Source organism: Podarcis cretensis (genome assembly GCF_951804945.1).
Source record: "Podarcis cretensis genome assembly, chromosome: 7".
Taxonomy (NCBI): Eukaryota; Metazoa; Chordata; class Lepidosauria; order Squamata; family Lacertidae; genus Podarcis; species Podarcis cretensis.
Genome location: NC_137176.1, coordinates 47,536,582 through 47,562,966, shown reverse-complemented (window position 1 = coordinate 47,562,966; position 26,385 = coordinate 47,536,582). Strand labels below are relative to the sequence as shown.

The 26,385-nt window shown below is 41.1% G+C and overlaps 1 protein-coding gene across 2 annotated transcripts in view; it reads left to right on the top strand.

Annotated features, from left to right (window-relative positions):
* The window catches only part of TMEM241 (transmembrane protein 241), a 39,709-nt gene that overhangs the window by 6,355 nt on the left and 6,969 nt on the right, over positions 1–26,385 (top strand). The window contains exons 4-13 of one of the 2 annotated variants that reach the window (XM_079982773.1): positions 1,903–1,984; positions 4,996–5,073; positions 6,199–6,224; positions 7,912–7,963; positions 10,319–10,367; positions 11,723–11,768; positions 13,440–13,475; positions 14,714–14,748; positions 15,990–16,059; positions 18,148–18,241. In XM_079982773.1, the coding sequence (XP_079838899.1) occupies positions 1,903–1,984; positions 4,996–5,073; positions 6,199–6,224; positions 7,912–7,963; positions 10,319–10,367; positions 11,723–11,768; positions 13,440–13,475; positions 14,714–14,748; positions 15,990–16,059; positions 18,148–18,241 (568 nt within the window). The remainder of the gene's footprint in view (positions 1–1,902; positions 1,985–4,995; positions 5,074–6,198; positions 6,225–7,911; positions 7,964–10,318; positions 10,368–11,722; positions 11,769–13,439; positions 13,476–14,713; positions 14,749–15,989; positions 16,060–18,147; positions 18,242–26,385) is intronic. The other variant, XM_079982774.1, reaches the window with a different exon arrangement.

Sequence of the window (26,385 nt, the reverse complement as noted above, 5' to 3'; positions counted from 1 at the left end):
CAACATGGGCATAGCCAGGATTTATTTTGCGGGGGCAGACTTTATATTGAGGTGGGGCAGAACCAAATTATCTGTGATGAAATTAGTCAGTTAAGTATTTTTATTTATTTACTTGATTTGGGGTGGTAGCTGCCCCCCTGCCCTCTGGCTATGTATTTTATCTTTGTGTTTGAGCTTTTAATACATATTCCTTACAACATGGAAGATTACTAACTTGTAGAAATATCAGCACTGGGGTGTCTTAAGATTTTGATCAGCAACAATGATGGAAGACTCAGGCTGTGTGCAAGTCATGAGTTCCTCACTCTGTTCAGTGAGCCACAGATTAAATGAGATTTTGGCTGTTGGCTTCCTTGGTGCCTAAAGTTCCCTTCAGTCTCATTTGCAGAAATACTGAGTACCATCAACCCCAACAGATTTCAAAGTGGGTGGGGTGACTCATATTGTACTTGTGTCTCTGTTTGCAGATGGAAAGATATAGGAGCTGCTTCTAACTCCTTCAGAAATCTAGATCTGAAAGTAGGCTGTTTGTGTACACATAATTCTCCAAGAACCTCTGCATTTTGTGTCTAGAATGAACAGACTGTGCCTTGGGTGATGAGTGCATCCACACAACAACAACAACAACAACAACAACAACAACAACAACAAATTTTATTTATATCCCGCCCTCCCCAGCCGAAGCCGGGCTCAGGGCGGCTAACAACAATAAAACAGTACAACAGTACAACACAACACTCTAAAATCATTCCTTATAAAATTAATTCAAATTAAACCACTGGCAACCATTGGGCCAGAGCTCCGTGAAGACTGCCGAACCTTAACTTGCCTATTATGCCATCAACAAAGGAAGCCTAAGGATGAGAGGGGTATTTAGATTTTGAGTGTATGCTGAAATTTCTCTGATTGAGATCTTTTAACTCCTTCACAGAACAGTTATCTGCAATGCTCTTTGGGTAGGTGCCATGATGATCAATCTAGATTTGTAGCGTAGGCATGTCTTGTGATCACCAAGTTATCATTCCGATTCATGGAATACTGCATATTTCTTTCATACTTGTCAAGGAATGCACAACACAGTGCTCTCTGCAAAGTCATTATAGCAGATTCTGAGCCTGACTGTTGTATGGCTTGGCATATTAGAGTGATGACTGCTGTTGAAGCATTTCCCGTAGTGCTAGACATTCTTTTCCAGCCCTGAAAAAGAATCCCTCTTGGCATGATTGAGTTCTGAAGTTCCATCGTGGGAACGGTTCTAATGGCCTTTTCCATTGCATTTTAGATGGTCACATTGAACATGCAAACATTTCAGGGATTCCTGAGACTTCACATTGTGGTCAGTGATCTCTGTTTTCCACATGGAGACCTCATTCTCAAGCTTTAGGGATTTATTTTTCCACTGCTACTTCAGTTCAAATGACATTGCTTGTTTTAAGGAGGCATCTGATTTGAAGTTACCAGCAAAATAATTATAGCAGTTGTCAGTTTGATCCAGATAAGATTTGGGCCCGGTGTGAAGAAAGAGAATTTATGTTGTATGAGCAGAAGTTGGATTGAATTCAACTAACTCATTGCTTGAGCAGAACAACATAGGAGATTACACTGTAGAGGCATGTCATCATTGCAGCTACTCAGAAGAGCTAACCCAATAAGGATACTTGGATGCACTCAAGCAAAGCAGGTAGAAAATCACCACAGATGTGCATCTTTGCAGCATGGGAATGGTCAGATACAATGCCAAGAGATGTATCTTGCAGAGCTTCCAACTTCCTTCATGGCTCTTAATTACACCTGATCCAGGTTCATTTTCCTTTGTTTAGTTGGGGGAAATGTTTTGGGTAGATGTCTTTTGATACAGAATCTGGCATAGTCGTTAACTGTATGCACCATTTGTTTTTACAGATCTGAAGTGCTGTCATGGCTTCCAGCTTCTGCACTCTTTGTGGGCATTATTTATGCAGGTTCCAGGGCACTGTCCAGACTGGTAAGATACAGGCAAATGGAAACTAACATGCTTTTCATTTGTTGGTGTTAATGTTTTACTCCAGATAACATACTAAGGTTAAAGTCATTGACCTAACTGAGGTTAAAGTCATTTGTGAAAACACTAACTGCTGTTTGGAAGCTGTAAGCATCCTATGGGGCAAGTTTAGGGAAAGTGGGGGAGGAGAAGGGGAAAATCCCGTCGCACAAGTAGAAATCCTTGTGCTGACTGGATGGTTGCTTTGCAAACAATTCCCTAATTTTCAGCTTTGCAAGACTGAAATGCATATCTCCAGCTGTATATAATGCAAAACTGATAATTAATGGTGAAAGAGGTTATATATATATATATATATATATATATATATATATATATATAAGCTGCCTGGTCAGTCAATATAGAGATGACAAATGGGTATAATGAGCTCCAACAGCAAAATAGCTAAGAATTCTCAGCACAAAACAAGTCACCTTTAACAGGAGCCAGAGTTCATTCCCTTCTTCTCTTTCCTTTTGCCCTGGGAATTAGCACATGAAGCACTTACATCCTCTGATAAGGCAACTGGGGAAGTTTAGTCTATGTGACTCTTCCTTTCTCTGTTGACTTACATCCCATAATCTCCCCCCCCCACACACTTTTTTCTGTTACTCCCGCCTCTTCAGAATCTACTGTTATGATGAGGCCTCAGCTCATTGTACATGAATATGAAAGATGCTCCATTTTGACACATGAAATAGATAGGAGCATAAAATGCCTTTTCATTGTTGTTAACATGATTCCTAAATTAGTGCTCAAATGTCTGTTGCCGCTACTGTGGTGCATCATATAACTACATATAGCTTCATTTCCAAATCAGTAGTGCTGGTTTTAATTATGATGTTTGCTTTGTCCCTTTGTTTGGTGAGTAATTCTGCACTGGATGAGAGCCAGTGCGGACAAGTAGTGGGGAGACCCGGCTTCAGATTCTTGCTCTTCCCCAAACTCAGTCTCAGTTCCTCATCTTTAAAATGGCAGTGTTAAAATGGGATTGTGAAAACACCTGAAATGTTTTTTTCCCCCTGCACTTGAAATACAGTCTACACAGTGGCTGTAGAAATGGGTCTTACTTAGCTGTGAGGGCATGTGCCTGCCTATTTCATCTAAGAATTTACATTTCAAACTGAAATGAGAATTTCTGGAACAACAACTGGCTGAGATGTGTTCGTGAGATAGTGGAATTGAGGAGATGGCAATTTGCTTATGCTGGCTGGACCAACATACTGAGCTTCCTTTTATAAAGACTAAAGCTCCTAAAAAATATCATCAAAGACAATAGACATCTGGCGAAGGTTAGCTGAGCTGGGCAATCTGGAGCCACTGTTGGCAGCAAAACACATTTCTCTTGGCTCTAGAAAGAGCCAATAGCATATGGGAGGGGAAGGGGTGTGTGAGTGTGTCTGTATATACATGTGTGTGTTAAAACTTGGCTGGAGAAAAGGAAAAATGTAAATTCTGGTGTCAGCTTTCTTAGACATTACTTCTAGTATTTCCTATTATTGTGCTCTGGTTCAAGTGGCCTGTGTTAGATGACGGGCTCCGTTTAACTTTCTGCCTCAGCAGCAGTGAGGGGCAACATAAATGGAAGGTAACAAGGCCAGCAGTGGAACTCGGAACTGTTCTTTGTTTTTAAAATATATCTGTATTGACTTTTTCAGATAAAATATAATCAACACTGACCACATAACAAAATGTACACTGAAAAAAATGATGTGATGTTTTTACAAGAGATTAACAATAATGACTGGCAAATTATTGAGCATGGGTGGCATGAATTGTTCTTTTTTTTATCCTACTGAAGACCAGTCAACAACTGACTGGTTATGTGCCATGTTTGGCTGTTCATTGAATACCATTTCTTGCAAATTCCCAAGTATTTAGAATGTACTTTGTTAAGTGGCTGTGTCTTAGGTCCAAATAATTTGTTATGGCCTACATGTTTGTTTCTACAAAAAGCATTTCTAGTGAAAAAAAACAAGAATAACAGATAAATTGTTTATACAAAATAAAATAAGATCAGTGGCAAACACCTAAAATAAGTATCCTATCAAATAAAGCTGTTCCAATAATTTACAAATTCCATTTTATACAGAACTAATTTATAGTATCCTTGCATGCACGTCTTAGAAGACAAATTAGTTGGACTAGATAGTCCATATTCCAAGTTTTCCATATAGTTTCCAGTTTGGACGTGGTTCGTTTTTGGAGTGATGAGATGAGTTTCATTCCTATGCCCCACAAATAACCCAGAGATGCATTTTAAATAAAAACACAAATTCTGCTCATGTAAAAACACCAGGCAGGCCCCACAAATAGTCCAGAGATGCATTTTAAATAAAAGGACACATTCTACTCATGTAAAAACATGCTGATTCCCAGACCATCCGCGGGCCAGATTGAGAAGGCGATTGGGCCGCATCCAGCCCACAGGCCTTAGGTTGCTTACCCCTGCCCAAAACGTTTTGTGAATCTTTGTACCTTTGTCCATTTACTGTATTTACTTCCCCTGATTTGAACTATAAAATGGTGGTTTTCTTGAGTAAAGATGAGAGTACCCCTAAATATATTTTTAGGGAAAAAAGCCCTGGGTATTTGAATACACATTTTTGTATGATTTTTTCTTTTTTTAAATCACAGTGGGTTAATAAAGAAATAGATCAGAGTTTTGAACATGTGTGAAATTGACACAGACTGAAACTAGGCTGAACATTCTGTCCATTCTTGGAGACTGCACTATTTTTCCTCATAGTGCTACCTGTAGTTCTTAGCGCTATGCTCATGGGAGAAATTGAATGCTTTGTGCACCAGCTCATTTCATACCTGCAAGCTCCTACATCTGTTTATAAGGGAAACTGTATCCCTAGAAATATCTGGTTTTTAGGACCCCCCCCAAGAGAAACATGAATAAGTGCAGAAGAGGATTTTTTCAGAATCTGCAGTGCTAATCTTATTGGTCACATTTTCTCCCTTGACAGCCAATTCCTATCTTTCTTACCTTACACAATGCTGCAGACGTTATAGCTTGTGGAATCGAGGCATTTGTGCAGAAAGAGGTATGACAAAATGAATTTCCCGTGTTGTTAACAGCCTGTGCCAGGGCTTTGGAAAGAGTGAAATAAGTGTTACCATGTTTTCCCAGCTCTGCTAAATAATCCAGTTACTAATTTAATTTAATTTTTAATAAGGGAAATACTTCAAACGTTTTCCTTTCGGAAATGAAAATTATTGAATTCTGTGGGAAGAATATGTATTCTGAAGTCTGTAATAGAGCAAAAAGGGAGCTGAATGACGGTGTCACTCTGGTGATCCTGAAATAGCTCAGATCATTGAATCGGAGAGGGGAAAAATACTGATTTTGATGCAGTCCAAGAGTTGTATCCTTGGTAGTTTTGCGTTAGTGAAAAACCACCTCCACAAATTGGGACACCCAATATTTTTCAACTGCAGCCCTATAGTATTCTGTTCCAGAGTTCCCAACCACCAGGAGCAGCTTTCGAAGGGAGGAACTTAAGCAGGTAGGAAGAATTGGTGAAAATCAGATGCCCCAGCTTATATAAGTGGGAACTCTTTCCACTAAGGCTGTGGTGAGGAACGTTTGGTCTAATTGAGCCCTTCAGTTAAAAGCTATTTGAAGTATAATGTAGACCCTACCTGAACAACAACAGGGAGGGAAGGCGCATTTCATGGAGAGAGGTATTTGTTTGTTTTTTAAAAAAAGATGGGGCCACCACTGAAAAGGCCTTGCCAGAATTAGCTCCTGGTGTAGAATTAGCATTTTGCAACAGCTGTAGCTTATGAATCCTCTTTAAAGGCAGACACACATAGATTGCATTACACTAACCCAGTCTAGAGGTAACCAGAGAAATATCTGCTACATCCAGATAGGGTCACAGCTAGTAATAAGGCAATCCTAATAATTGCAGATAGCTGTCTTTCTTCAGATAGCATTAAGTCTAGGAGGACACCCACCCGCCAAAGAAGTTGCAAACTTTGCTTTTGGCTGGGGTATGTGTGCAATTTTAGAAGCTAATTTATTTAGGAGCTATTTCAAGTTGAGTTCATTTTTTCTTCTACAGGTACCACAATAATAAAACTTGCATTTGGAAAACAGTCAGAGGTCTAGATGCATGTATTTTCTTTCCAGTGTTTTAATTGCATTTTATTTCCTTTCTTAACAGCAGACCTCTAGACTAAAAATCTGTAGGTAAGTTTCTCAATGTCTATAGAGAATTTCACAGAGGGGCTAGATTTCTCACAGATTGCAAAGTTGGTTTTCTAGTCACCGTAAACTTCAAAACGGACAAGTTTTTAATGCTTAAATACAGAAAAGCTTTGAACATAAAGATGAAACTGCCTAGAAATTATATTACTCAGCAGGTTGACATACAGAGTCCCACCATAACTTCTCCAGGTGAATCATAATTCCATGGTTCTTTTTCTTGACTCACCTCTTGGAGTTGTCTTTCTGAAGCCAACACAGAGTTAAGCCTCCTTAAGTTCATTAAAATCAATGGGCTTAGGCATCCCTAATTATTCATTGGATTTAGGCCTAGGACCAATTTGCATTGGGTGTATCATTATTAAATTAAATTCCTTTTTAAATACAGTACAGTATTAAATTAAATTCCTTTTTAAATACAGTACAGTATTGTTTTAGAGAATTATAATAAGTACTCGGAAATATGTATCTGTATTTGATGAGATTTGGATAAGAGGGGATGAAATAATTGTGTTTGTGTACATATTTTTTCAAAATGCTTAAATACACAATTTCCAAAAGACCTTGACAAAAGAAGATTGTTCACAGACAATCATTTTTATATAATATCTTCTCATAGTTCTGTTTGAGTAAAATATCTCAAAAATAATAAACATATTTTAACTTTGTGTTTAAAAGTAACTCAAGTTAATAAGAAAACTTTTTGGAATTCAGATGTTTTTGTATTAAGCCAGTGTCCCCCCCCCGCCCTGCAGATTATAGCAGAGAGGTGACTTGCATTGGAAAAACAGTGTGAGAGAAAGGACTAACTTTTTTCTAGCGTGCCCAACATGGCCAATTTTATCCTGCTGTGAGGGATAAGTTACTGTCCTTGACATCATGTGACACCAGGTGTGGGATAACTAAAGTGCGGCCAGGACAGCTGCAGTGGGGCTTGCATTTGGGCTGTTTACATTCAGCTCCAACTGCAAGCCCTGCTTTTGGCAAAAGGATTTGCAGCTGTGGTTTGAATTCAAGCTGGGTCTGCAAAGCAAGAATAGGGCAGATGTGGTCATGACAAAAGCAGAAGGGGATGTTGTAAGAAGGGGCGACTACACAATGTGTGTCTTAGCTTTTTTCCCCTCCTCCCAAGGGGCAATTTCAGTGTCTTATGTTATTCTCATCCATTTGATCATGCTTGTTGCTTGTCATGTAGCAAATATAGTAGTAGTAGGATTAATAACATAACTGAAAATTATGAATAAAGCCAGGGCAGGGCTTTGGTTACAGCAGCGGCAGACAATACGATGTTGGACTCCAACTTCCATTATCAGTGACTGTTGGCCATGCTGCCTTGTGCTGATGAGATTCATCATCTGAAAAGTACCATGTGTGCTATCCCTGGGTCACCATGTTTGAATTGAGCATGCGATTAAATCTCCATTCAGCCCTGAAGCTCATTGGATAACTGTGGACTGGTCAATATTTCACAGCTTAACCCTAACTTACAGGGTAGTAGTGAGGATAAACTAGACATAGAACTACATGTACTTCCTTGAGCTATTTGGAGGCAGGATGAGATAGATACATAGATAGACAGATAGATATATTTAATGAAATAGAAATATGTAATTCCTCTGACAATGCATTGCAATGAATGTCAGTCATGTGGCATACTGTTTCTTCCATGCAGAGTCCTGACTCTTCTGGTAGCAGCAGGGTGCCTTCCTTTCTGTGATCCACAGGTAGGTAGGTTGGTTTAAAAAAACCAATCCTAAGATTACTGTGAAATGGGCGTCTCCTTCCATTTGTCTTGCTATTGGATTCAGGAAGTGAACATTCCCTCTTGATTGTGATTGGCTATTGAGAAGAAAAGACAGGAGGGCACAGGCCAAGCAACAAAACCTTTCACAGAGGCAGGTCCCCCATAGCAAGTCCTAGGAAACAGTTTGCTGAAAGGAATCTAATGCTTTTCAGGTATAAAAACCTCCTTCGGGGCATCTGCATAAAAACAAGGGCTTAAAGCTATATTTTCAAGTGAAATCTTTGTTTCCGAATCATTATGTATATATGGATGATATTTTAGTCAGCCAAATAAGTTTTTTTGCACTGGAAACACATTAGGCACATTTCAGTAAATTGTTTCTTAGTGCCTCTGGAAATCTCTTCTTCTTTCCCCACATGCATTATTGCACTTGTTTTTTATAACATACAGCCATGTCCATGTTTACTCAGAGCTGTTTTTCAGCTTTGAGGAGAGAGTGAATAGTGGGGCTGTCTTCTCCGTGAGCCTGCCTGCCCACACCTCTCCTTTGCAACCCACTAATATCTGAATTAGGTCTGGGTGGGATGTAGAAGGGGGCCTTCTCTGTGCCCCCTAGGGAGGTGCCTCTCACCCCCTCTTCCATCACTTTTAAAACACCTTCCTTTTTCAGACAGGCATCCATCCAACCAACCAACCTGCCATTCTCTTAAGTTTTTAACCTTCCTGGTTTGAATTGTGTTTTACCTCCTTTTTCGTCCCTCTTATAATTTGTATTTTTCTTGAGATTGCCCTCTGTTAAAAACTGCCTCAAACATTAATGTAAAGGCAGGCTGAAAACTTTTAAAGTGATTAAAGCAAGATTGTAGCCATAGCAGGCAAACCTTAGCATTGAAGAAAAAAGCCAGTAGTGAGTGCCAATGAGAAACCACCACCCAGATCCCTCTCTCCCCAAGGTAAGGCTTGTCTATGGGGGGCTCACACATGCCCTATACTTTGAGAGAACATGTGGAAGGGTGGGGGTTGTGGAGTTGCAAGCCCTCCACCACCAACACTTGGTGTGAGCAGCCTCCATCTCATCTTCATGTTCATCCCTGGTACAGTACAAACAATCTATATGCACATCAATGTAACGCTCCTCCACATGAAGGGAGACCAGAGTCAAAGTCCCCACTTTGTTGTGGTGAAGCTCTATGCTGGATGTGATCCGTGCGTTGGGGCAGAGCCACAGCTGCCCTACCAGCACCAGCACCACTGCAGCTTACTTGGAAGGAGCTGGCATGGGGCAGGGTGGCAGCAGAACTGCATAGTCCTGACCTCACCAGCACCTTGCCCTACCGCAGGTCCCTCCAGTATGCTGCAGCAATGCTGTTGTTGGGAGGATGGCTCAGTCCCATTATGCGGGCTGCTGCTCTGCGCATACACTGTTGTGCATGAATCAAGCTTCTTTACATGCCAGTCAGATTTGCAGGCATGGACACAGCACATCTTGGTGGCAGTGGTGGAGCTAGCCCTCAGTCCCTCCCATAAAGGTAGAGGTACCTCTGACCATTAGGTCCAGTCGCGGACGACTCTGGGGTTGCGGCGCTCATCTTGCTTTACTGGCCGAGGGAGCTGGCATACAGCTTCCGGATCATGTGGCCAGCAGGACTAAGCCGCTTCTGGCAAACCAGAGCAGCGCACGGAAACTCTGTTTATCTTCCCGCCGGAACAGTACCTATTTATCTACTTGCACTTTGACGTGCCTTTGAACTGCTAGGTTGGCAGGAGCAAGGACCAAACAACAGGAGCTCACCCCGTCGCGGGGATTCAAACCACCGACCTTCTGATCAGCAAGCCCTAGGCTCAGTTGTTTAGACCACAGCGCCACCCGCGTCCTCTAGTCCCTCCCATACAAAGCAGATAATACCTTGCGTTACACCAGGGGTTGTCAACCTGGTCCCTACCACCCACTAGTGGGCGTTTCAGGATTCCAGGGGGGCGGTAGGGTTCTACGCCACATGTTACTTCAGCACTGGTAGGCGGTAAGGAAATTTTACCATCAAGAAAAATGCATTAGTGGGCGGTAGGTATAAAAAGGTTGACTATGCCTGTGTTACATAATGAAGTCTGTTTTCGATGTAGATACCCAAACACATGTCTTATTGTTTTTGTTGCTGCTACATGAAAAGAAGACATGATATCAAATGACTAATAAATTAAACTGAAATTGATACAAAGTGGGAGCACTTTTTAATATATTGTTTTTCCTAGAACATTTCTCCTCCAGCAACTACATCTTGGAACCATTTATGAAGGAGGTGTTTATCTCTGTTTGCTTTGATGTTGTATTTTACAGTTTGACACAGATGGCTATTTTTGGGCCCTCATCCATTTGCTATGCATTGGTAAGTTTTTAATAAATTTGTGAAAATTAAGCTGTAATGCATAAGTGCTGCTCCTTTTCATTTTAGTAGCATTTCGGTTGAGGCTCCCAGTTTTCTGGCTTTTGTCCCTCAGTACAATAGCCAACAAATTGCATAAGCGGAGTTTGTTTGTATTGCTTCCACTTGGAACAGAAGCGTATTGTGTGTTCCTTCCAAAGGTATATGAATGAATCCAACTTTGCATTGAATTGTATGACACCATGAAAATGGAAGGGGAAACAAATATAGGCAGATCAAAGCTCTGAAATGATTTGGAGAGAACAGAGCACTGAAGAGTGAGAACAAATAAAGGAAATGAGATTTTGATCTATACTGGTTGGAAATAAATGCATAGCTACAAAACTGGGCATTAGCCAAAGTAGCTTAAATGCTGCATAAAAGTTTAGATTTTTCTAACTGCAAATAGATTGTAACAAAAACAAAATCACATTGATACCAAATTTAAATTGGTCCCTAGTTTCCACATTATGACTTGGGGCTTGTCCTCTCCAAAGTGTTTGCATTTCTGTAGTCCACAGGCCGTTACCCTCAAACAACACCATTCTCAATGCTTTCCTCCTATAAATTCAGCTTTATCGTATATGGAGATAATCCAGTGTTGAGGGAAATCAGACTCCAAACTGCTCCAGATCATTTTTGGGGGTGTTTGTGGTGGGTGGATCAGTTGTCACTTTCTGCTACTCCCCTTTGCATGCCCACTACCTCATCTGTGATTTGATTTCTTTTCCAGCAGTGTTCATGGTGTGCACCTGAATATTCCCCCCCCCCCCCGATCCTTCAGATTTGCACAAATCCAGAAAACTGCATAAGCAAACTGCATCAAACATTTCAATACCCAATATTTTGCCCAGCATTCTGGAAAATGTGTGCTGAGAAACACTTTAATTGCTTTCAATTGCTTTTCAGCCCTGCTTGTAACTATTTCTGATGGCAGAACAGTCTCTCTCTCTCTCTGATTTGCAGAAAACCAAAAAACTGCACAAGCAAATTTACAGTTGCCTGACCACGTGCTTTTGGTGTACTTCCTGGGTGGGGGAAATTATTTTAAAAACAGGCTGCATGCACCAGTATCTGCATACATACCATGTTGGTATTTAATCAGCATTACAGAGTCAACAAATCAGAAGGAGGGGGAAGCATAAAAGGGAATGTCTACTGGTATGAATGAGAAATAGTGAAGTTGCTTCTCATATAAAGATTCAAGTACTTGTAGGTGAAGACTACTCCTTCTAATCTGAAGGGTGGTGGGGATAGATAAACGGCTAAATAATGCTCAAGTGTGGAATTTTACGTGTTTTGTGTCCTTTTATTCACAGGGGCTTACAAAGTATATTATAATTCATGGAGACCAAATTCTCTAAGGTGATTTCCCCCTTGTTTTTAAAGAGGGTTATGTAAAAGAGAAGAACCACTATTACAGAATAATAAAAAAAGATCAGGAGAAAGAGGTGTAATGGTTTTAAGGTTTAATGTTTTACTATGTTTATATACATGCTGGAAGCTGCCCAGAGTGGCTGGGACAACCCAGTCAGATGGGTGGGGTATAAATAATAAATAATAATTATTATTATTTTAATTACAGATTGTTGTCATGACTGTAAGAACAGAGGGACTGAGGCACAGCTGTATAGTCAGTGATAAATTGAGGTCTCCATATCTCTGTCAGCAGAATCTTGATGGAGGCACTTAAAAAAAAAAACTTTAGGTCCCTCCCCCCTTCGTTTAAAGCACCCCAAATGAATAAATTCACCAAGTAGACTATGGCAAGAGCTACCTGAAATACGTGGTCATGAGTCTGGAATAGTGAGCTGTTGACATCACTCCCCTCTGTATCTCACACATACATGAGTTACTTACAGCGTGGTGGATTTTGCTTGTGTGCTGCTTTGAGAGTGGGTCTTGGCAAGAACGTGAGGTTTACATACGATCAATCAACCATTTAAGAGCAACTTCTTCACTTCTTCCCTCTTTTCTCCTAATTTAGAAGGATATAAATTCTGTCAAGGACATAATGGCTTTGCAACTGGGTCACACGGCCTAGTAATGTAGTTCTCTGAGAGCGTTTCTGTCGAGAGGGTGTGATGGTCCTGCCATTTGCTTTTGACTCCTTTAATGTTAGCTGCAATTCAAAACTCTGTGCTTATCAAAGAGCCAGACAGCCATGAAATGGTTGGGAATAAATTTAAAATAATGTTAGCTAGTTAGTTCTCCTAATCCCCCAGAGCAGATTTGTAGAGTGTGTGTGCGCGTGCGTGCTAGGAGCGGGGGGGGAGGGGGAGTCTTACTCACAGTATATATTCCACACTCCTCTATAGACCAGAACCCTCTAGATGTTGCCTGATTCCAGCTCCCATCATCATTGACCCACTGGCCTTGCTGCCTGAGGCTTTTGGAGTCCAGTAACATTTGAGGCACAGGTTCCCCTCTCCTACTGTAGACCAGCTACCCTGCTAACTTCCGAACATGAGGAAAATAAGGTCGCCTTTCATTTATGTTTTGGACAGGAGTGTTATACCTGGAAACTTGGCAATGCCGTTTTCAGGAGTCAAAACACTGTCCCAGCAATTGCTTTTCAGCTGCAGGGCAGCAATTCTGGGAAGTTGAGCCCAGGCTGGTTCTTACCTGTTCTCATGGCCTGCAAGGGTCAGTCTGGCCTGTGCACTCTCTATGACTGGCGGCTCACATTGAGTGGGGTTGTGTCCCATGGATAAATATAGCTCTCCACCTTCCCCAGGGCAATTCTTCTCTGGCACTCAACCAGGAGTGCAGAGAGGTTGTTTGTGTGCTACTGAGCTATGACTGAACTCCTGTGCTAAAGTCTTGGGTTTGCCAACAATAGTCAGGCAAGCAGAAATCTGAAACATGGGTAGTTTTGCCCAAATCAATATAAAGAAAACATGCCATGAGTAATAATATAACATTAACATCATATAATTGGTTTTTAGGGATTCTTAGGTATAATATTTGGTGGAATATTAGACTGTGGTTAGACCTCACCCCAAAATAACAGATAAAATGATTTTCTTCTTTTAGTGATTCTCAGAAACAATATATAAACTATGCATTCAGGTAAAACTTTCATTCTTTCTTTCTCTGTTTGTTGTTTTGCTTCAGGGTTTGATTTCCTTTGGAAGAGAGAGTAGTGAAGACTTGTGCCTTTTTTGGGGGGGGTTTCCATAATATTTGCTTTATTTACAATTCCACAAGTAGAACATAAGTATAGGCAAGCAGTGCATGCACCCCCACCGTTTAAAGAGAGGCATCCTAAATTCCAAGGTGCTTCCAGATTTTATCTTCCCTTCCCTGCCATTCTTCACATGCACACCCCTCTACCTGCACCCCAGCTCCCTTAACTCAGTCTTTTTTATATTGTAATTTTATGTTGTGAATTGCCCTGAGGTCTACAGGTATAAGGTGGTATACAAATTTAATAAATACATTTAATAATAATAATAATTAATAAAAATAATAATAGGAGGGGAAGAGAAGGGATGTGTCACCTTATGGAGGCAGAGAGGGCTTGAAAGTGAGGAGGCAAGTTTCTCTTGAAATCTCAGGAAAAAGAGTAGCTGATATCAGATTTCCAAGAGTCATGACTGCCACTTTCTTTTAGTAGCATAACCACAATTAAGTATGAAAAAATGATTTGCATAATTTATTGCAGAACACAGCTTTTCTTGGGGCAGAAATTGAGGTTTTTTTTTTTAATAATAAAAAGTACAGTACTCAATCTGCTCCAAACTCCATAGACACCCAAGCTGGGGGGCATTAATGGGGTCAATCAAATTCACTTTAATCATTCATAACAGTGAAAGGCAACTGAAATTTTTTATTAGCAAGATTGTGTGGTTATGGGGCTCCAAAGCTGGTTTTGCATGCATTAATAGTTCATTATAGAAGTGTGACACACTCTGAACAGTGTAAGGTATAATTTCATGCCTCAGAGCAGTCACTGCATTCTGAGGAATCTAAATGGAATTTTGCCAGAGGGGAAAAGCATAAATCTCTTGCAGCAATGTTTAAGAACCTTGTATCGACCTTATCACACATGCCTATATACACACAAAAATAATCCTACAGAGATATCCAGAAAACATTTCTGGTTATTGTATTGTTTCCTAAAGGGATACTGTCTGATGTGTGATGGCAGAGGACAAAACCTCACATCTACACACTTTCTATTGCCCTTTAGCTCAATTTGCAGAAGTGTCTACATTATTTAAATTACAAATTTGGTAGATGGCATAATCTGTGACATCGTTGTTCAGTCTGGGGAATTAATACTGTACTCTCTTTTTTATTTTTAGTGTGGTGATGTTGGCTTTTGCATCCCACCCAGCAGGTAAAAGAACTGAAAATTATAACTGGGTTTTTTAATTGTATGGGTATGGTTTCATTTTCTTACATATGCTGTTTAGGAATATAATCTGTTAGCTACACACACACACACACACACACACACACACACACCAATCTGTAGGTCTGTGTGCGTTCAGGTACACAGGTGGGTCACTTGCATTTAGGTAGGTAGTTGTTCCTTTTTATGGAGCTAGCTGATCTGTACATACAAAACTACATCAGTGGGGAGTATCTCCTTGCACTGAAATTATTAGGAAATCTTTTCTAGAAAGGGAGTTCTGTTTGCCTATCATAACAATTGCATGTAGATGAGCCATAGGCAAACTTGGCCCTCCAGATGTTTTGAGACTACAACTCCCATCATCCCTGACCACTGGTCCTGTTAGCTAGGGATGATGGGACTTGTAGTCCCAAAACATATGGAGGGCCGTTTGCCTATGCCTGATGTAGATCATACCAGTAGATTGAGGTGTGATTTAACTGAGAGTTTTAGAAGCTGGAATCAATCTTAGAAACTTGGTCATACTACCTGATATTTTATTTTGTACAATATTTATTTCTGTTACTGGTTTTTAATGGGATATAACCTGGTCCAAACTGTAATGCTGAAACTGAAGTTCTGGTGCTTTCTATTTAGAATGTTAGTTGTGTGCTGCACCTTCTCTGAACAGCAGAAAGTTCAGAACACCATGTGGATTTACAGATTGAAATATTAGGGGGGAGACCTGGAGAGTTGGGGTGCCTTTGCAATTAACTGTCATTTATAAATTTGCATGTTGAGCCACCACATAGAGTGTTCCAGGTTTACAGCAATATTGGATCAGTCCTTCCAAGGCCAGTTTCCAGCTATGTTCTCTCATATTCCTCTAAGCCAGTAGTGGAAACAAATTAATTCCTCATGACCTTGAACAGTGAACACAGTGAACAGAGCTTATGCTTTTCCATTGGAAAATGCAGTATCCAACATAGATCTTTTTGCAAGTGGAAATGTGTTCACTAAAAACACGCCGCTTCCTTTTCCTGCAACCTCTCTTTGAACTGCTAATAAGAATCAGGTGCAGCTCAAAATGGTGAGAAAGGGGCCTTATAAGAGTGATGGCAAATTAAGGAGTCCAGAAGCTATAAAAACATGTTTAAACCAAAGGATACCTGTTAAATGGAGTTTCTGTATAGAGATTTAACTGAGTGTTTTTTGCTAGTTGAATCAATTATTTTATTCCACAGGTGATCTCTTTAGTGCCTTGGAATTTCCATTCCTTTACTTCTACAGGTTTCACAGCAGTTGCTTTGCCAGGTAATATTCCTTTACCAGAATGAGTTTGTCAAAGTTAGTGGCATGTAAAACCTGAAAAGGACAATATTTTTTCTGGCACAAACCACCGAAATGCTAAGAAGGATCAAGAACTCAGCCCTCTCATTCTTCTCCACATCTTCCCACCCCCTCCATGAGCTGGGCTTCTCAAAGCACATGTTGTGTGATATTTTTCCACAGCACTTTTGGGATGTCAAAATTGCTCGGCATCCTATGGTAAAGTATTCACTGAAGGCGTCTCTTGATGGCTCAGCATTGGATTAGTCTTCATAAATCACATTGTTTTCAGTGATTACAAAGAATTAGACCATAATACTCCATTATTAGCATGTGGATTTATTTGCCTGTACATCTTGTTATTTGGAGGGCTTTGCAAGTTGGTTAAAAGGGAAAAGTTTTTAAAAAATCCCAAGTGGAAACTGCTTTCTACCCAGGAAGAATTGAATTCTTTGTTGTTCATCTCCTAAGCATGTGTACATGTTGCCCAAAGTTCCATTTATTTATTTATTTAATGGTGAGATCTGCCTCTCATACTGCATGAGTGGCTGCCTAGTTATTTTTAGGTTCAAGTGTGTCCAAAACCCCTAGTTAGGCCAGTCTTTCTGCACACTAAGTAGTCATGCCCAGGATTGTACTGTAAGGCGATTTACAATCCTGGGAATATCTGCTTAGTGATTAAGTGCCATTGCTTGATTTGGAGAGAAAAAAGAAGCTTTGCTCTACTGGACATGGCTATAAATTTTACAGCAACATTTCCATGAGTTTAGCTGCTGAAATAACAATAAAATACATGAATATAATAAATTAAATGATATAATAGAATATTTGTATCCTGCCCTTTCACCAATAAGCTCAGCTTGGCTTCAAGCTTGATGGCCGAGTAGATATTTGAATCTGGGTTTCCTATATCTAGACAGAATGCTGTAGTCATTACAGAACACTGGTTTGAATCCTGAGCTTGGATGCTGCTGATGGGAACATCCTAGGATCAGATTTCTGTTCCTGGGATCCTGTCATCCATGGAAGAGGAGTTTGTTCATCCCAAAAAGTATTTCCAGAAGGATGGTGGACACTGTAGAACAATGTTGCAGCAGCTTCAGAAGGAAGGGGGAATTGGTGAAAATTACCTCCTTCTCCCTTCTGCCAGTGGGATTCTGTGCTAGATCTAAAGCTTCCTGTTCAGAGAAAACAAATTGAGGAGCCAAGCCACTGCCTTTTGCCCTGTCCAATAAACACTGCAATTTTCAGTGCTCATCTCTGTAAGACTGTTACTTTTGAAAGATGTCATTTCTATGGTGCATTCCTGGTTATTTGTGCTCATGATGGTTATCGTGGTGATTATATTTGATCCCACTTTCAATACTGTTAGTGGCTGCAGACATTTCAGAGTGGCCTTACTGCTTTGTTTTCAGCCAGTGCATGCTCCACAGTTTCCTGCTGAAATCCTATTGCTTTTTATTCCACAAGTATTCCAGGGGTTGTTTACATCCAAAGCAGCACCAGTGCAATTCCAGTGGGGCAGTGGCATTGCTGTTTCTTCCCTTCTGCGCATCCCCCAAATCTTAATGGGAGGGTCCCCCAACCTTCTGGAACACATTTTCAATGCTTGAATGGGGAAGCTTCATTCTTGCACTAGTACAGGCTTCCTCAAACTTGGCCCTCCAGATGTTTTGAGACTACAGTTCCCATCATCCCTGACCACTGGTCCTGCTAGCTAGGGATCATGGGAGTTGTAGGCCAAAAACATCTGGAGGGCCAAGTTTGAGGAAGCCTGCACTAGTAGAATAAAAGTGTTCTTCCCCAGGGTCCCCCCCTCCTCCAGTTTGTTGTGCTATAGTGCAAGTGCCCCTACAGACAACAATAGTGCAGTAATACTCTGGAAGCATTGCAGAACATCTCATAAAGTGGAATGATTTGTGGGGATGGTCTAGTACTGTGTAACTCTACCGCTATTGCACTATTATTGTGTCAATGACATCTTGCAGAATACACCCTCCGGTCTGGAGGGATCCTTAGTTGAAAATGAGAATTCTCTCCATTAATGGTGCTGTCTACTACCACCTTCTGCAGCGGTCTTCTGGGATTCCTTCTGACCTTATATACCATGAAGCTGAAAAGCAACACATCCTCAGGACAGTATGCAGCCTGGAGTTTCCTAGCAAAGGTAAGATGTGTGCAGCTCTGTTTTGGTTAGGTATTTAAGAATGAGCATCTGTCATTCTTTCATATAACTCCAGCCCATTCTCGTTATAGTAAAGGTAAACGGACCCCTGACCATTAGGTCCAGTCATGGCTGACTCTGGGGTTCTGGCGCTCATCTCGCTTTATTGGTCGAGGGAGCCGACGTACAGCTTCCGGGTGGTGTGGCCAGCATGACTAAGCCGCTTCTGGCGAACCAGAGCTGTGCACGGAAACGCTGTTTACCTTCCCGCCAGATGGGTACCTATTTATCTACTTGCACTTTGATGTGCTTTCGAACTGCTATGTTGGCAGGAGCAGGGACCGAGCAATGGGAGCTCACCCCGTCATGGGGATTCGAACCGCCGACCTTCCGATTGGCAAGTCCTAGGCTCTGTGGTTTAACCCACAGCGCCACCTGCGTCCCTATTCTCGTTATAACCTACTGTAAATAGTTTTTTTTCCTCCAACTATACTTTATATCCACCTTTATTAGATGAATGGATCATTAGAGTGGCAAAAGGATGGTATTCATCCTCTCCAAAGCAAATTAATGTGTGGGGTGGTAATTCTAAATGGCATTTGTGATTATCGGGTCAAACTGGGCTGCAGTATTATTCTTGTGTGATAATAATTTGATTTTGTGAATGCACCTGCAGATTAATGTATCTGAAGAGGTGAAAAAGGCAAGGGTTGAATCCCACAATAAAATGACATATATTCATCCAGTGTTACAGTATGGAACTGTATCAGTTTCTAGACACACCATTTTGGTTCATCAGTAACGGTTTCCATGGTGACAACCTCATTTCTGGTTACACTGTTATTCAGAGATTAGGCTCCAGATTGTATCATGGATAAAATTAGTGGCAACGTGACCATTGGCTTAAATAAGACAACCGATCCAATAATGATTTTCATGGTGATCATAAAAAACCTTTTATTTAAAAAATCCTTAATATTGTATCCATGATATGTTTGGGTTTTTCAAATCCTCACAGTATCCTCTGTGAGCATTGCATGTTTCACATCAGAGAACCTGCACATGAACTGTGAGAGGGGCAAATTCCTCCTCCTTTGGTTTCCTGTTCAAAAAAACATGTGTGCGAACACTCATTCTGTAGTCTTAATTCATTTTCAATTTTGGGTCCTAAGTATGTCTTGCATATCTGCCAGAATGCATATATATAATTAATCAGAATTTGACAGTTCAATCTGTGTGCAATTTCAATATCTGAACAGGATGTAGGGGAAAAGATTGGGGCAGGTGTCTTGTTGCAGCTTTAAGTCAGCTTTTGGTTGGTTTCCATAGAGATAGCTTGATAATAGTCGTGTAGCATCCAGCACTAATTATTGCACTGAAAGTGCTTCAAAGTCTTCAAAACTGTCTCCATAACAACACCTTGGTATCTAACATAATTATTAAATTTATCGAGGAAGTGGAATTAAGTGTCCCTGGCTCTTTAAAAATACAACATCGGTAGAAATCCTTTAACAAGCTGATAACCACATTATGGTCACATTATGATGATAAGCAGTGTATACACTTGATTAATAAATATCTGAGATTTAATCTTGTTCATACTATGTAAACTATCAAAAACAATGTCTAAAATTGTAACACAGCATTTTTTTACAGCTCTCGGTGGATTAACCGCACTCAGGCATCTAAACAGAATATGCAGGAAGGCAGAACTACATAGTGTGGCTATGAACTGTTAGACAAATAATTATACAACATGACTAGTTTGCAATGAATGTTTGTAGAGCAGCACCCTGGCTCTGGAATGAGCTTCCCTTGAGCAGGTTCTGGCAACAAGGGAAAACATTCTTATTTTACTAGGCCTATGAGCATTAGTGGCACATTTAATTTATATTGTCCTTCTGATATGAGCAATACTGTGAGTGAGATGGTTGGGTGCTGGTTTTAGAAGTTTTAGTGATTTACATTTTCACTTTTAATTACTGTGTTGCATTTATTGCTTATTACTGGATGTGTAACTCACCCTGCGACCTTAGGGCGATTCAGTGAATGAATTAATAAAAGTAGGAGAAAGTTGCCTATGCAAACCACATTTTAAATGTAGACAAGGTGTCCAAGGAAGAGAATGAAGAAATACTATTTACCTGGTAATATTGTGAGTTAATGCAGTAACATTATTATTGTGGAGTTACAGAACTAGGATAGAATATATTCCAGTCTTGCATCAATACTTCCTCCTTGCCCGGATATACAGTTATACTTAAGGCAACAGTCTTTGCAAACCAGTTGATTACATTTCCCAGGTCCCAACCCTTGCAGCCATTCAGTGGTCCCAGGGCATATGGTGCAGCATTCTTGATGTAGCCTATCAGGTTTGAGATTGGTCAGTACCTAGTTGGAAGATCAACTGGGAATCCTAGATACACACTGAGCCCCATCATGGCAAAAGGGCAGGATCAAAATGTAATAAACAAATAGCAACTGGAAAGCAACCATCTTTTCCCTTCCCATCATCCATCATTACTTCTTCCTTCCTTTTAGAATAGAATAGAATAGAATAGAATCCTAGAGTTGGAAGGGATCTTGAGGCTCATCTATTCTAACCCCGTGTAATACAGGACTATGCAGCTGTCCCTTATGGGAATTGAACCTGCAACCTTGGCATTATCAGCACCACACTTTAACCAGCTGAGCTATCCAGCTGATCTCCCATGTGTGAGACTATCACATACACTGTGTGAAAGATCCAACCTGAGTGGCACAGAATAAGAAAGATGCTTATTGTGATCAATGTCCAGTCAACATCAAAAGTTAAATAAACACGTCATAGACCCATATCACTTTTTGTTATGCAACACCACCTCTACTGACTCATGCTTCCCACTACAAGAGGAAAACTGACTTCCAGGATCTATCAAGGCTAAATTTATCAATGAAAATTATCCATATTTCTTTCCATCCCCACCTTGGCATTCCAATGTTTTTATTTAGTCTCTTTCTTAAGTGATTTATATTTGGGAAATTCTAAGCTGAACTATGATTCATAAACATAATTTTAAATGGAAGGGAAAGAATAACAAGTCTTTGTCTGGGAATAATTTCCATTGCTAATTTGCAAGTACAGATTCCAGATGTTCAGTGAACAGAGCATTGCAAAATATGCTTATACAGAAGATTTTAAAATTACACCATTTATATCAAGCATCCTTCGAAGAGAGTACAATTTCCATTCTTATATAACACAATAGTCTAATATTCCTTTCAAGATCTGTTGTATTCTGTTTTTTCTTTATGGCTCTCAAATCTTACACAGAAATCTTGTCCTTCCACCCTGCATCACTAAGTGCCATTCCAGGTGGAGGATTTTGAAAATGGCGGAGTAGGTAGGAGCATATGGAGATATAGATAAATATCAGACAAGGGAAGGCAGGTCAGAGACCTTTTTGGTGCCATCTTTTCTTCTGGTAAATGCAAGGTGGTTGGAGAGAAATATCTGCTGATAGTTACCTTGGCATGTATTACCAAGATAAATGAAACATATAGGGTTAATTTGTCTTGGCTGGGTCCACCTAGGTGTTTGGTGCAACCACCACCAGTGTCTAAAGCACTTTGATACAGCTATCAAATATACTGCAAAGCTCAAAATATACATTATGCACAAATTATTATAGCAGTAGCTAGCGCATTGTCTATTTTAGAAAATGAAGTCACTTCTGGTGAAGGAGCAGAGGGAGGGAGTACTTGACCCTTTCCCTCCCACCATTTCCTTGCTCCAGCTTCCACTCACTGGATTTTTTCCCCTGTGGAGTTTCAAATGCATGTTTTCCCTTATTCTGAAGAATTCTTATGGGCAAAGGAACTGTGGTACACAAAGGGAGCTTCTTTGCTCACAAGGGCATTGCTATTCAGTTAGAGAGACCAGCCCATTTGACACAGGCCATCACTAGCATTTGAGAATGGACTGTCCTGTTGAGAGGAAGAGGAAAGCCAACATCATGCAAGTGATCATCCTTAGATATTTATGCCAGACTTTCCCAATATAGTGCTCCACAGATGGGTTTTTATTTGCAAAGGTTTCTATACTTCTGATTATGCCAACATTGAAAATATATATATATATCACGGTGGTGAAGAGTATAAAATCATCAATAAAATTAGATTCACAAAACTAGTACACAATACATCATTTTATAGTCCAAAACATCTGTGGGGCACCAGGTTGGGGAAAACTGCCATACACATTGACTCCTGGCTTTCCAAACTGTCTTCTCCAGCATGATTTCATAAAATGCTTTTTAAATTATCAATGTGCAATTTCTGTAAAAAGCTACAGAAAAACTTTACATTTTATCTCTTCATAGAGGACTAAAATGTTGAACAACCCCAGTTTTTGCTGTCATTCCTTGTCCTTTTCTGCTATAATAAAAATAACTTGTCGATTTTCTTTCCATTACATCATCTGAGAAGCAGCAAAAACACGCCAAAAAGTGGCAGAATCAAGACTTTAACTGTATTATTGTTGGGGTGTAATCTGAAACAGCGTCAGCAAAGCAGTTTGCTATCTGGCCTAGGAATTGTTTTGTTTTCTATGTTGTCCCAACGGAGTCATGAACTAGAAAATTAAATTATAAATGGAAAATTACCATAGATAAATATTCCCAAATGTATGGACATATTTGTGAGGACAAGCTATTTTTATTGATGAATGACATAAATAATGCTTTTTTAAGATTTCTTGTGCTGTTTCCAAGCCCACCTCCCTCCCAAACGATTACAACTTGACTGAAGTATGATAACAATTTCCCATTTCACAACTGCTGACAATTGTGAAGAACATGCCGGCATTTCAGTAACTTGTTAAGTCAAGAGCTGGTTTTTTTTTTCATGCTTAGAATAGTGAGCATGCCTGGAAGGCTATATAAGTCCCTCAGGCTGTTGAGCATGATGCCTAAATGCAGCCCTCGTATTCAGAGGTCATGTCTACCACTGAATACCATCCACTTTCACAGGATTCTGGGTAGAAATGATGGGAAACCACAGATGATGGACTTGATGGGTTTTTGGTCTGATTGAGAAGGACGCTTTGGAGATGTGGTTGTGAATAGACCACAGAAGAAGAAGAAGAAGAGGAGGAGGAGGAGGAGGAGTTTGGATTTGATATCCCATTTTATCACTACCCTAAGGAGTCTCAAAGCGGCTAACATTCTCCTTTCCCTTCCTCCCCCACAACAAACACTCTGAGATGAGTGGGGCTGAGAGACTTCAGAAAAGTGTGACTAGCCCAAGGTCACCCAGCAGCTGCATGTGGAGGAGCGGAGATGCGAACCTAGTTCACCAGATTACGAGTCTACAGCTCTTAACCACTACACCACACTGGCTCCCCAGCGTGCCAGTGGTCACAAATGATGGGAACTTGAGCATCTGGCAGCCCACATCTTTCCCATCCCTGGACTAGAGGAATTAGCTCACCTGTGCTGAACACCTGTGCTGACACGATAGCTATTGTGCAGCTTCCTAAATTAGTTCAAGAGATTGCGCCTGCTTTACTACAGTTTTATAAGCCTCAGCAATTTTGTTGGGTTTTTTAATAAAAATCAAAAAAAATCAAAATATTAATCACCACTGGTAAAGAAATGGTTTGGATGATGCAACATCATCCCTTCATGTTCCCTAGCCTATCATTTTAATTCCTATTATTTAAAAAATAAGGATTCTCCAGTCACGTTAATGCTCTTTTCTATATCCTTAAAGGCCAGCAAAACATCAAGATGCTCAGGAATTAGAGGGGGAAGGGGGATATTGCAATTTAATCCTTAATGTTGGGAATTTAGAGATGATGAGGGGACGCTCGAAGAGGGAATATATTTTCCTTGGCTGTGTGTCTGTGAGTGTCGATGCTGCTCTGCACCATGTGACTTTTTCAGGCTAGGTCATAAGTCAATTGCTATGAAAATACATTAAGGTTACTTTATTTACTCGAGTTGCTTCTTATCAGTGCTGCTTAGGGCTCTGATGCCCAGCGCCTGTTGAGACCAGTTCATGTTTTGCTTGTTTGACACATGCCTCTTTCCTTTTCTGAACTAGGGTGGATGTGAACTAGGGTGGATGTGGTCAGTTGGTGGTGGCATCACCCTCTTTCCTTGGCATGTAGGCCACTACTATGGCAGCAACCCAGGTTTCAGAGACCCTGAGATCTTATCGATACTGTTGTTTAATGTGGATAGCAAACTTCCTGTAAGGTAAAGGTAAAGGTACCCCTGCCCGTACGGGCCAGTCTTGACAGACTCTGGGGTTGTGCGCCCATCTCACTTAAGAGGCCAGGGGCCAGCGCTGTCCGGAGACACTTCCGGGTCACGTGGCCAGTGTGACATCGCTGCTCTGGCCAGAGCCAGAGCCAGAGCCGCACACGGAAACGCCGTTTACCTTCCCGCTGGTAAGCGGTCCCTATTTATCTACTTGCACCCAGAGGTGCTTTCGAACTGCTAGGTTGGCAGGCGCTGGGACTGAGCAGCGGGAGCGCACCCCGCCGCAGGGATTCGAACCGCCGACCTTTCGATCGGCAAGCCCTAGGCGCTGAGGCTTTAACCCACAGCGCCACCTGCGTCCCTGAACCTGCGTTCCTGTACCTCCAGTAATTCTCTGTTGTCCGTATGATGTTCTCCTAGCAATGCTTTCCTCTTCCTCAGTCTGGATTTTCATGGATACACTGAGAAGAGGGTATGATAAAATCTGGACTGAGAGGAGGAAATGTAGGAAGGCAGTGATTTAGAGCAGAACATCATATAGACAACAGAGAATTAATGTGTGTGCAGGAAGCTTACTATCCCCATTAAACAACAGAATGGGTGAGCCCTAAAAAACGTTATTTATGCAGAAATCATAAATATTTTTTTTTTTAAAGGGGGGAAGAAATGTAGTTCCTAAGGATTGGGGTAGGGAGGGAATTATCTACCTGCAACCACAGCAGCCAAGTAAGGAGGTTAGGGATTGAGGAGTGAGGCATAAGGAAATACAGTGGTGCCCCGCAAGACGAATGCCTCGCAAGACGGAAAACTCGCTAGACGAAAGAGTTTTCCATTTTGGAGGCGCTTCGCAAAACGAATTTCCTATGGGCTTGCTTCGCAAGACGAAAATGTCTTGCGAGTTCCTGCGGGGTTTTTTCCCTCCCCCCCTTTTTCTAAGCCGCTAAACCGCTTACCCGCTAAGCCGATAAGCCGATAAGCTGCTAAAAGCCGCTAATCCGCTAAGCCGTCAATGGGCTTGCTTCGCTAGACGAAGAGACTCGCGGAACGCATTCTTTTCGTCTTGTGAGGCACCACTGTAAAACAATTTCTTACTTCTGTTTGGAGATACCTTATTTCTTTCTGCCTTTTTTTGGTTGTCCAGCCTGAGATGGTGCTGTTGTGTGCTTGGGCTGGGGAAAAGCATCAGCTTCTTGGGGTTCTGCCTTTGTGCTGGACTATCAGCTTAAAAGGGAAGCCCTGGCTATGCCCGCTTCTTTTAGGGCTGGTGTATAAGGCCAGAGAGTCCTTCCGCCACCGCAGTGTAGCTGGGCTGATATCCTGGAATATTTCAATGGTGACTTTGCCCGTATTTTAGGTTTCTAACGTTCCGCAGTGCTTTGGAAAGAGTGTCTTTGAGCCTGTAGTATTCAAAGGGAATTACCACATCTCTTGGGGCTCCCCCAGTTCTGTTTCTGCCTCCTGGAACCTGGTGAGCTCTTTCGATGTCATTGAGGGACAGTGGTATGTTTAAGTTCAGGGAGCGTATCCAGTCATTAATGAAATGCGCCATGTCCTCCACTTCCTGGTTCTCTGGAAGACAACCGTTTTTCCTTCTGTCGCTGTCTGGTTGTTCCTCCAGCTTCATAACTAAAACTTTAGTCAACATTTGTAAGAGTTGGATTTCAAACTGGTTGGTTAGAGCAAGATTGTGTGCACAGTTTGTTTTTTTACAAAATAAATAAATTGATACAGTGGTACCTCGGGTTACGTATGCTTCAGGTTACATATGCTTCAAGTTACAGACTCTGCTAACGCAGAAATAGTGCTTCAGGTTAAGAACTTTGCTTCAGGATGAGAACAGAAATCGTGCTCTGGCGGCGCGGCAGCAGCAGGAAGGCCCCATTAGCTAAAGTGGTGCTTCAG